Below are 13,116 nucleotides of genomic sequence, written 5' to 3'. Positions count from 1 at the left end.
TCAGCTCCTGGTCCTGTTCTTCCACTAAGTCTTGAAATGCTGTTCACATTCATTTCAATCTCATAGTTTTCCCCATGAACACAATTTCATGGACAACTGGCAGCTCCTATTTATGACCAACCCATCCAAGTCATGTCCATAAGCTCAGGCAGGAGCTTCTCCAAGCAGAAATCAGAATTTCCTTGGTAACCCAAATCCAGGCTTTACCGGTGATCATGAAGCTGATCACGATATGGTAATTATAGTCCCACGTTCCGTTCACAGAAACAGTGGAGCAAAACTTTTTAAAGTTCAAAATAAATAAAATATACGTGTACCTAGAGCTATGAAGGGTTACTGAGAGGAAAAACTTGGGCTTAGTGAACACGAATTCCGCCAGTTAAGTCGCCCTCCAAGTGTAGGGGATGTGCAGAACCATTATCCATAAACAGAAAGGCTTTAAGCGGCTGATTCATTTCTAAAAAGGTATTTCTTTCTTACGGAACTGAAGACCTTGTTGACCCACTCAAAGGGACAAAATAAAAGCGCCGCAGACTGTGCTATGAGACCTTAATGTAACGTTAAAGAGGCTGTTCTGCATTCTGCGTTTCTTGAATTTCGTGAATTCTTGGAATAATGTACGAGAAGGGGCTTGGCTTTAAGATCTCCGCATATAAAATCTATGTTTTACGGGCCTGTAACCGGAAATTGTATTCTATTCTGCTATAATGTAGGTCATCTTCGACATTTTTTCAAATAAATGCTTTTTCATTGCAGATAAAAATTTACTTAGGCAAGTAACAATCGGCTAGGCAGCGAAATCGTCAGCTGCCTGATAGTCTGAAATAGTAGCCTGTCGGTGCTTCACAACATTATGAGTTTCGCTTTTTTAAAATTATCAAATCTTCCGGATAAACTTTATTATTCGTGATATAAAATTGTATATGAATTTTGCAAAGAGAATTATGTAATCCTTTGACGCTTGTATATAACCTTTAAATTCAAAATTGCCCCGATAGTGTAGTTTATTTCGATTAATTATTATATATATATATATATATATATATACTCTATATACTTGATTAATCATCGAAATGAAATTGTAATTATTACACATTATCGAATTACATAAATTTACCTGTATAACAGAAATAGTCCTTTCTGTGTGGATTATAATTGTTTCGGAACTGTCACAGAAGCAGCATTAAGTAGAGGCATCAAATTTGCATTTCTAAATAATCGGAATCTTGTAGAACTCCTAGGGAATCCTAGGAAATATTTTCTTATATATCTGCGAAGGTTCTTGAACTTCTGTAGCTTATGGAATGATGACGAGTCAAAACTAATTACCAGAAAAATAGCAATAATAACTCTGATAATAGAGATATTATTTGTTGTCCATAGGTGTGAATTTCATCAGTTTATTTATCTCGTTTAATAGAATTGATAATGCTGCCAAAGCAAGGTTATCGCATGCCTTGAAAAATAAATTTCAATGACTATGCAGTAGCTATTAAAAGTCTTGTGACCTTTAACCTCAGTTACAGAAAGAAAAGTATTTTAATTGAATTATTTAATTTCTGAGATGCTGTAAGCGCTGCATGATTCTTGATATTTCTTAATATCCCATAAACTGATATATAATGAAAAAATGCATGGCTTCAGAACAAGAAAGCAGGTGAAGAAAAGGCAATTTTATAAGCTTTTATTTAACTGTCTCACGACGCTACGATCAAAAGTTTGTTATCTAATTTTAAACTATTTCCTGCAAAGATGTCTAGAGCAAAATTTCATTATATATTGTTTGTAACTGATAATTGTTAAGCTACGTTTTTCAGAATTCCTTTTCGATTCTCCTCTAATTTAACTCTGAAACGATTTTCTGCTCATATTATTGGTTAACGATGAAATTTAAGTATGCCAGAGTATTAATATGTCAGAATTTTAATATTTGCAGCATCTGATATAAAGTGCAAAAATTTTTTTTAATGAAATTTCTCTTTTTTTTTTTTTTTTTTTGTAAACTTCCGAATATCGTTCGATTTTTTGTTACTATTTGATATATTTTTCTTCAAAATTTCAGTATCTAAAAATGCATTAGTTAGGAGCTTCCGGAATTTCCTCAACTTATGTAATAAAGCCTTTGCTTGTTTTTAAAGCAAGAATTATTAAAAGATATTAATTGAACGATTTTCTACATTTTTTAGAATTATGCTGTAGTAAAAAAAAGAATGAAATGTATAAGTTCTTCCTTGGGCGTTTCTTAGAATCAAAATTTTCTGCAATGATATTACTTCATGCTATTTTTCTTGTGTCCGCAGAAATGTTTCTAAAATTGATTTTCTTTCATTATCTGTCTCATTCTCCTTGCTGCAAAATGTTATTTGCAATGAAATTAGGCTTACTATTGACATTTGTGCCTTTTTGTAAATTCTATATCTTTTTCTTCTTCTTTTATTAATGCATTTTGCATTTACTATTAATTTCACTTTAGTAATCTTAAAAACAGCAGAATTTAAGAATTGATTTGCATTTAAAATTATTCTCAATGAAATCTACTGCGTCATTTTTAATGTTACTTATTTCATAAGAATATTTACAATTTTCTCAGCATTTCATTTTAAATTTCATTTTCTTGATTTTATTATGAAATGCAGTATATTTCTTTACGGAACTTTAAAATTTTTATATTAAAAATGTACCTGTTATAAAGATTTGAAATTTTGAAATGTTGTAAAAGAAAATATTCACCATCATTTTTTAAAACAAGAATGTTAAAAAAGTACTGCTTATGCCATTTTCTAATTTCTTTTTAAGCTAGCAACGCTGTTATAAGCTTTTATTTAATAGGCCTTAATGTTCTTCACTATCGTTAAAATCTTATCGTCGATTCTTTCATTGTTTTATAATAAGCTAAAGAATTCAGAAATGTTGCTTCTACACTCATTGTGGATGAGTGTGTGTACAATAAACAAACTCTTAGAACTACTATCTGCAGCGTAGGATAGACTAAAACAAAGAATCTTTTAAATGAAGTTTATACCTAAACCTAAATTTCCTAGTGTATAACCTAATTTCCGATTTTTGGCATAATCTTCAATTTCTTTTTGACCATTTGATATAATGCAATTCTTAGACGTAAAAAAAATGTCGTCCATTATTTAATTTAAGTGGTTTTTAAACTGAGTAATTTGATTGATAACAGTCTAAAACAATTATAAAAATGGTTATAAAAAAGCTTTCCTTTAAAATTTATAAAATTCTAAATGAAGTAAAAGAAAATTATTTATCATGTAGTTTCAAACAGATTAAGTAATTCTCCTTAAATGTTCATCTGCTGTTTTTTATACCACGAAAAATAAAACACAGCTGAAAAGCTAAATCGAAATTTAAAAGGAATTGCGTTATCAAGAATGTGAGCTATATTAAGTTCAAGGGCGCTCCATGCATTTATGTTTAGTGATATAACATTACAGCTGAATTTTTTAAAGGGCATTTAATCCATTGTTCCCATTAAGTTATATGATAAATTACTTTTATCTTTTTAAACCATTAATTATTTTATAAGTTTTAGATGAAAGCTTATTTTATGAATTTAAAAAGATTTCTTTTTTTGATTATGTTCTGCTTTTTTGCTTTATTGGAAATGTCAAGTTAATTAAGAAGAAAGTCATACCCAAAGGTAGTACATGAAAAATTAAAAATCAAAGTACTAACTGAAAAACAAAAAAGCATTACATATAAAAATGAGCAAAATCAATTTTGCTCAAAAAATGGTTAGGACCTTCATGGCATAGGAATTCTAAACTTGCATTTAAGCTTCTTTAAAAGATTTTGAAATCTTTTAAAGAAGCTTTGACTAATGACTTTTGAGTTTATATATATATATGAGATAAAAGTATGTAAAGCAAATATTTTGATTTTAACTGGCAAAAGCCCCTTTTATTCTTCATTTTAATTTGGACATTTTCCCTTTCTGTTCTAAAAATAATATCTTTTAATAATATATCAATCTAAACTACGCTATTTCAAATTAATTCGTTTCAGAAGATCCTACAACACTGCAAGGCAGATATCTTTTAGCCAATCAGTGAATAAGATTTCAATTCAAATCAAATATTTTGTGAATCAAACATTTTGTCATTCTCCGAGGCTTTCGTCTAAATACGTCGGACTTTCCCACTTGCTGGCTTGCAATTAACAACTCAATTTTCTTTATCATTCATTGTCTTAAGATGTGCAAAGCTTCCAAAAATGTTTGGTGCATATTACGCCCATTATGATGCGTGAATAAGAATATGTGCCTCAAGAATTTTTTACCCAGTAATAAAATGTGTTGAATCTACAGCTACATTTGTTTCCGAATCTCATCATGTAACTGATGTGAAGCAAAGCTAAAAAAGCAGGAGTTCTGGACACAGTAGTATTAAAAAGATATATATGGTCAAATTTTATAGCTCACATTTAAAACATATCTTATCAAAATAGGAAGTTAGAGGATAAAAAATCACAAGAAAGATACTATAACATCAGGAAACTTCCTGATTAAAGAAAAGCCAAATTAATGATTCTGCCTCATGTTCACTCAAAACTAACAAAGACTATATGCACGTTAAATAACAATATTTGAAAACTGATATAATATGAAAATGAGTTACATAAAACACACTTCTTATGTATGCATGGAAAATATTTTATTAATATCTATAGACTTTTCTGGACAATATCTTCAGAAGAGCTACAACAATTCATGGATATCGATAGGCCTTTTTTCACCTGCGTAGAAATTCAGAGATATGATTCTGACATACGAAAAAAGAAGTTAGTAATGCCAAATTCTGAAATAAAAAAGAATAAAACCAAATTAGCATAAATGAAAACTTATTGAGAAGCCAAACTGTTGTCTAATAGATATATTTATACTAGTTTTAAACTGGTAAAAAATCAACTGCTAACTTATTTTTTCTATAGAAAGCAAATGGCTTCATATGCTTATAAGCTACTATGTTAAAGTGAAGAAATTTTATTGGTAGGAAACACTTAGTTGCTGTGAATTATATCTTCTGTAATCCTATATTAATTCAATTGCCTTTTCGTCCTAAACGCTTAACAAAGTCGCCAAAATGCTCCTAAATAAATTAAATGCAACAACTGTTCTGTATATGATATGATATCTATGTCGTAAGACATTATTTGTTAATATCTTATCTGAATTCTGTTATGAAACAACAATTCCCCCAAAAGTTTACATTACTGGCCGTTAAAACTTCTTGTGTCCACGTGTGCACACACTGTGGAGCGTTAATATTTGAAGTTTTCTTTCTTTATCGTGATGCCTTTGGCATGACGGAATGAAGTGCTTCTGAGTGCACATACTTTCATCTATAACTCTCATACCCGGTACTTTGACTAGCCGATATTGTATTGTTGTGATTGTAACGCTCGTGGTTGTGCCATACTTATGGAGCTTGCATCGATTCACCTTTCTACAGGACAATGAGACAATGCATTTCTTCAACAAGCAAGTTGTTCGACTCCCATTTGTTCGGATCATTCTCTAAACCTGGCATCACCTGAAAAAGTATTAACTACCAGTTTAAGGTCAAATTAACACCCTCGAACCGGTAAAAAAGATACACTCAGGCAGAGTAGTGAAGATTCATGAACATCTGCCGTCGATCGCACTTATGAACGACATGCGATTCTACTAACTGCTCTTTTTCATGATTTAATACTTTCAGTGACCATCGATACAGTTGTAATTGCATATGACAGAAAACGTAATCATAGTTTAAAAAATTACGTTTTATTTTAAAAATTAAAATTGTTTTAATTGCATTTCACTAAAACGTTTACTTACATGTGTATTTCATTTTAAAAGCTTGCCATTTAATTTTACATGCACTTGTTCAAAATTAGGAGAATATGCGCTTCTTTGAAATTTTCAAAAACATAATGGACAGAACTTAGTGGAATTCCTTGCAGATCTAAAATTATATGCGACAGACATTTATATTTTAGGACATTAAAAGAGTACTGATAACCGTGAGCAATACTTACAATAGCAGGACATGTCCAAACCTGACCCTGCAAAGTAGGGCTTAAAACGATGCATAGAACCTAACATTTCAGATAGGATAATCTATATAATTGCATGTAACAAACACTCACTTCACACAGAGAGTTATTATGTTGACTAGACAGTTGCTGAGTAAAATATATCATAGCAATTCGTAAATCCTGGGCAGTTTAGAGGCGCTTATCGAACTGCAGTTGCCTTACCAAGTGCATCTCAAATGTTTTTCATCTGTTCAGTCTGAAACTGTGTTGAAGAGTCAACCCGTAGGATATTCTAAAGTTGAAGATTCAGTTCAGTTGAGCTCATGTAGTTTGACAACTGAAATAAATTTGAACTCAGCGCCAACTGTGCTCTTAAATATCACACATAAGATCAATAATCTGTTTTTATTTCTGAGGTATCAGAGAAGTGCCAAACACGTAGAGAGATGAGGGGCCGTGTCTTATGTCATACGGATCACTTTCCCTAATGTTGAAGGAAGTTTCTCAACAACTTTCTCTAGATGACGGTACACCGGAAGTCAGTACCTAGATTAAATCTAGATTCGCCAGTCTAGAGGAGTTGTTCCAACAGAAGTTGGGAAATACTAAATCAAGTAAATGTTAATATTCTAGGGATAATCCAAAATTGAATTATGAATATTTTATGAAAATTAGTTTCTGATGATAAATACTTAACTTTCTGATAAAATTGGAAAAATTTTAAAATTTCGTAAAATCTGCAAAATTGATTTGTAGATAATTTATTTCTTATTTACTTTGATTTAGCAGTCGAGGTTCTTAATATTTTAGCTTCTAAAGGAATAAAAGAATTTTGAATTTCCTGTGTATTGCTTTATTTCCATAGTTTTGATATATTAATGAAACATCCTCATTGTTTTAATAATAACTCAATTTGCACTTACTTAAACTTTAATGTTGGTTCTACTCGCTTAAAAAAAGATTTAAGTTAAAATTTACTGATAGAATCTTGAAGATGAATAAAAATAAAGCAACCATGGTGGGGGGAAATGAAAATTTTAATAACCTACTTCTTTTCAGTACTGACCGCGCTTTTAGAATTCTTTTACTTCGATAGTCGTAGGTCAAGAAATACTCCTTCTTCAATTTGGAGCCTTCTGCACATTGGAGTTAATTATGACCAAATACCTTTATTCCCATTAAGGTTTCTTCTATATAGATTGATTTTTATGCCGCATAAAGTAAGATGCCTCACAGATATCAGTTACCTAATTTCGTTTACAAAATAATTAAAACACCATAGTTTTCTTGCAAAATTAGGTCAAGTATAAGTCACTATGAAAACTTCACTACCTCTTTAGATAATTTATAAACAATACATGTTAAATATTGTGAAATAAAATATAAACAACAGCTTTCAGAGACGCACGCTAGAAGATCTACAGAAGCCCATTGTCTGCATTAAAAGTTCCTCCCTTGGTTGCTCCACCGATGTGTAAGTAAGAATTACACAATGATCTTTTTAAAATACTTTTAAAACGCTCCTGATGCATATAATTACATGGATGTTTTAAAAAAAAATTTAATAATAAAAGAGTTATTTGTTATTTACAGCTCAGATCAGAAGACTAACGTTTGAAATGATTAAAATTCCTAAACAGTAATATTTCGTTAAGGATTTGGTTGCTCTTCGGACTGTGTACTATTATTTTTTTGTTTGTTTTATATTAGACTAACATGGATAAGGACCAAACTTTCGCAAGAGAGCTGTCTACTGTGAATCGTGATGCCTTAACATCTCCAAAAATTAGGGTTACTTAATCTAAATGGAATGTCTTATGTAGCAAAATAAAGCGAAGAAGTTCATATTGTAATCGATTAGATTTCCAATCCCTTTTACTCCAACAATTCTAGTAAAAATAAAAATCCGAAACACCCGGTTCTGTTCTATTGTGAAACTGGTGGTCTACTTATAATGGTGATCAGAAAAAATTGCTATAACGTTTATTCCAGAAATGAACTCTGCTGAAGAAATATATATTATACATATAGCTGAGTAAAAAATGACATCACGATTTTCAAGTACTAATTAAACCAAAGCAGCTGAAAGATGAGGTGCTGAGCATCCTCGATTCCTGCTGGGTATTTGGATAATCTTGGTTCCCGAGCGATATGTTAGGTTCATTTTTCTGTTAAATTAATGTAACTTAATTATTCCAATATTAAATACATCTTTTGGAAATTAGAAGAATAGCTGGACGGGATGCAAATGATACATTGCTGTCTGAGCTCTTTGGAAGAAATAAGTTCTGAAACAGTTCTTTGGAAGAGACGTTGCTGCTCTTTGGAAGCAACAAGCTCTTTGGAAGCAACAGAACAAGGTTTCTACTCTTTGGAAGAAATATGTTCACGAATCATCTAATTATATTAGATGGCACTTATATTAGATGACAGCAAAGATATATTAATTATGTGAATAAAAGAAAACGATTTTGTTTTTTTATATTTTCTTTAAGGCTATAGAAATATTTTTTTCTGTTCCAGAATGTATTTAAAAAACACAGTTGTCTGTTAATATAAAATAATGGGTTCAGGAAAAGGAATTACAAGTCATGTATCAGATAATTTTAAAGATTAAAGAGATATGCATACAGAAACAGATGCAGATAATAGAGATTAGACAGTTACAAAACAATACAAATTGTATCAGATTATACTTAAAACAATAAATAAATAGAACAAATTTGTAAAAACAACGTACGGTAATTGGCAAAGTTTTGAAATATGTAACTTTATACGTGATTACGTTTAATAAAAATTAAATATAAAATAAATGCAGCATTCATACATTTTAATAAAAAAATTGTGTGCACCACATGATTTCCTTGTACGGAATATTAAATTACGCTAATTTTTTCCTGCGTTTCATTTAAACTATTTCATTCCGGCGTTAATTACCTATGTTGTATGATTTACTATGTTGTTATGTTACATACCCGAAATTTTTCGCGATTACAATGCTTCCTTTTTACTTCCTACAAGGAAGTAAAAATACTTAATTTTTTTTTCTTTTTGAAAACAAACACACGAAGACACCGAAATAACAGTTACTGATGACTTTACCTTTTCAGTGCTTTTTTGACTTAAATTTAAGAGATTAAAACATTTTGGAAACATTTACCAACATAGTAAATTTTTCTTTAATAATTAATATTTCGGTCTCGAATAAAACAGCTTATAGCTTTAAATTTATAGTATATGCTGTAAAAGCAGTTTTAAAATACATTTCTTAATTCGTAATATTTTCCTTTAATAATTTTATACTACGAGGAAAAACAGATCACGATGCATAAAAACGAAAGGAAAGTGAAAGGAACGCTGTAGTTTATCTCTTCTTAACATTCTTAGGCTAGGTCTGTGTCGATCTACCGAGCGCAAAATAAAAGCAGTAGATGTATCATATGTACAACTCTTCAAATGATTTCGGTGCCGAAATAACAAACAAATGAAAAAAACAAATTCTTGGTTTTTTTCATTTGTTTGTTATTTATGTCAAAGCTCTCGAATGGTTCAAGTTAGTACGAATATTTTCATTAGCTTAAATATTTTAAGAGAAGCTTCTCATATATACGCCATATAGAGGAAAATAACGAAACAGTGTAGTCTTCTAAAATGGTATCCATGGACAAACACAGTGCTTAATAGTTCCCAAAATTTAAAGCAAATGATTGATTGAGAAATTTTCCCTCTCGTAAAATAGTAATCAGGAAAATGATCAAATTTCTTTCATAAGTTTTTGCTGGTAAAGACAGCAGAAAAAAATTAGATAAAACAAAATAGTTTAATACTTACATTTGGCGTCATCTAAAAAATCGTCAAATTCATCAGCCTGTGCGTGAATAAAAGTCAGTAAAGCCATTGCCACAACGAAGCTGAAAACCAGAGAACGTTGTACAAACTCCATACCTCATGCACGAAATCAATCCGTATATATCCTTTCCTTTAGAGCATCCTTTTATATGAAATTTTATATGAAAAGTCTAGAAACTAAATGCTGCATCATGAAGTAGAATGAAAGCCGGCAAAATTGTTTTTAAATTAGAATGTCGCAAAACATAAAATCTGCTATATTAACTACATTTAGAAATATTGCATAAATTATACAAGTTTTGCATTTCATTATTTCTAACTATTTATTAAAATTAGTGACTTTACAATCTTTCTTACTCTGACAAATTCACTTATTGCGTACTGTAAGAATTGCAGCAATTTTAGCCCAAGGTTAATTCTGTATGTAGCATCACCTCACAGTAGTGTAAGTAATATAGCAGTTTTGCGAAAATTAAAATTATTTGTTTTTTCATATTAAATAATTCTACGAAGTTAGTCCTATTTTCTTATTATTCCTTAAATTCCGTTAATATATCTGATATACGTATTTATACATGCGAAAAGTAAGTAAGGTATTTGAAGTACAGATATTAATTTCTCGCGTTCTTTATCAGAAGTAATGAGTTCTAATTTATTGTAAAATGCTGAAGAAAATTACATTATTATAATAAAAGGAAACCTGTCAATTTAAAGCTCATATAATTAAAAAAAATCAAACATAGATTGGAAATGCGTTTCCACAAATGTCGTCCATTAGAAAATCCCTCAAATTGACGTAGAAATGTTTTCAGAGCTCAGAGTTTATTTTTATATGTAGTCTGTTCGATGTTATGCAAATTGTATTTCTTTCTTTGTACCGAGGAGCGGCGCAGACGCAAATTTGTTAGGTTTTTAAAGCTCACGTTTAGAGCTTTGAGGAGGCTGTGAATTACTGGAGTTTCAACTAAGCAGAGGTTCTTCTGAGTTTCTTGATAAGCCGCTACTGAAGTCTGAGGTTTCAATGTGGTCTTCGCCGTTCCTCAACCAACTTACTGTTTGAAAACCAATAAAGAAGTTTCGGTCAACGTTATGACTCTGAGGTTTCTTGGGTTCTATACTGAAGTAATATCAAGTCAATTTACAGTCCTCTATTTTTAAACAACGAGACGTATATAGTTTTTAATACAAAATAATTAATTTTAAATTTATTAAATTATGAAAGATTGTAAAACAATAACACGTCAATTTTAAATATTTCCATGCTTTTTAGGCATGAAAAATCAAAATCTAAATTATAAAAACGATTCAACATTTTGTTTTCAAGATTTACCCGTTTCAAGAGTTGCTCAAAGTAGAGCATTTTCTCGTGTAGGGATTGATTTAGCAGGACCATTTAATGTTAAATATCGTCCTGGTAGAGGAGTCAAAATCTTTAAGTGTTATATATGTCTATTTATTTGTTTTACTACAAGAGCAATACACTTAGAATTAGTTGGGGATCTTTCAACAAAATCATTCCTCGCGACATTTAAGCGGTTTATAGCTCGTAGAGGCAAACCGTGTGAAATTCAGTGATTGTGCAACGAATTTTATAGGAGCTAATAAAGAATTAAGGAAAGCCTTTTCTACTGTTCAACGTGATGAACAGCTACAGGGTTATATTTCTTCAGAAAATATTAAATGGTTATTTAATCCTCCCTCCGCCCCTCATTTTGGAGGGCTTTGGGAAGCGGGTATCAAGTCTATGAAACATCACTTAAAAGATGTTTAGGAACACTTACTTTAACATACGAGGAATTTTTGACATTAATAACCCAAATTGAATCCCGTCTTAATTCTAGGCCTTTGGTACCAGCTTCAAGTGATTGTAGCGACTTGGAGGCGATAACACCAGGACACTTTTTTACCGGAGCCGCTTTAAGCGATATTCCAGAATCTAACCAAATTCAAGAAACCATGAGCTGCAGTGATCCTTGGAGGAACGTGCAAAGGTTATTTCAACATTTCTGGAAGAGATGGAGTAGTATTTATCTAGGTTGCAGCAGAGACCCAAGTGGTGCAAGTTACAATAAGATCTGAAGATTGGTGATACGGTTCTTATTAAGAACGAAAATCTACCTCCGCTACGTTGGAAATTAGGTAGAATTACTAAAGTGTATCCTGGTCTTGATGAGAAAGTTCGAGTGGTGAGTTTACGCACGTCCAATGGTGAAATAAAATGACCTATAGCAAAGCTATGTGCTTTGCCATTTAATTCCTGATTTAGAGACTTTAATTTTTATTTTCAGGTTTATTCAGTTTAACAGATTAAATTTATTGTTTGAACCCTCTTGAAACTTCAAGGCTGGGGGTATGTTTGATGTTATGTAAACTGTATTTCTTTCTTTGTACCGAGGAGCGGCGCAGACGCAAATTTGTTAGGTTTTTAAAGCACGCGTTTAGAGCTTTGAGGTAGCTGTGAATTACTGGAGTTTCAACTAAGCAGAGGTTCTTCTGAGTTTCTTGATAAGCCGCTACTGAAGTCTGAGGTTTCAATGTGGTCTTCGCCGTTCCTCAACCAACTTACTGTTTGAAAGCCAATAAAGAACTTTCGGTCAACGTTATGACTCTGAGGTTTCTTGAGCTCTATACTGAAGTAATATCAAGTCAATTTACAGTCCACTATTTTTAAACAACCGGGACGTACAAGTTTTTGGTCCGTCAGCTACGGAGTCGCAGTAAAATTGGTGAGTCAGTGTGTTTTTATATCTTTCTTATTAGATAATGGAATTTACAACGCTTAAGACTGAAAAGTGTTTAGCTAAAGCTAAGTTGAGTAAACTGAAAGAGAAAATTACAGTGACTTACGATTCTGCTGATGTTGATCAGTTAGAACTTTTTAAATCTAGATTAAATAATGTAATGACCGAGCTTTCGGATATTTTTAGTAACATACTTGTAGTCTGTGAAGAAAAAGATATTGATGTCTTTATAGAAGAACAGCAGGTCATACAAGATGCTGTTGATGAGCTAATTTTAATGCTAACCAGAGTTAAGAATGTTAAAGACATTAGTGTGGAAACTAAATCTTGTGAAATAGCGAGTATACGCTTACCTAAGCTAACTCTTCCTGTATTTAGTGGCAGTACTGAAGAATGGTTATCATTTTTTGATTTACTTAAAACGGCGATAGTGGATAATGACCGTTTATCAGGTGCACAAAAGCTACTATATTTAAAGGGTTCTTAA

General features: G+C 31.3%; 1 protein-coding gene across 3 annotated transcripts in view; it reads right to left on the bottom strand.

Annotated features, from left to right (window-relative positions):
- Window positions 1-10,054, bottom strand: part of LOC118188707 (uncharacterized) — a 28,192-nt gene extending 18,138 nt beyond the window's left edge. The window contains exons 1-2 of one of the 3 annotated variants that reach the window (XM_035359202.2): window positions 9,871-10,028; window positions 4,649-4,817 (exon numbers count right to left, since the gene is read on the bottom strand). Coding sequence is in view for 1 of the 3 variants with exons in the window: in XM_035359199.2 (XP_035215090.1) it covers window positions 9,871-9,882 (12 nt within the window). In the remaining 2 variants the exon portion in view is untranslated. Of the gene's footprint in view, window positions 1-1,117; window positions 1,325-4,648; window positions 4,818-9,870 lie in introns of those variants that run through there. The other 2 variants (XM_035359199.2, XM_035359203.2) reach the window with 2 other exon arrangements.
- Window positions 10,055-13,116: the final 3,062 nt, after the last annotated feature.

This window comes from Stegodyphus dumicola, chromosome 4, assembly GCF_044657685.1.
Source record: "Stegodyphus dumicola isolate Sdum_Otavi_A_Nest chromosome 4, ASM4465768v1".
NCBI classification, from domain to species: domain Eukaryota; kingdom Metazoa; phylum Arthropoda; class Arachnida; order Araneae; family Eresidae; genus Stegodyphus; species Stegodyphus dumicola.
This window is presented reverse-complemented; position numbering and strand designations above follow the sequence as displayed.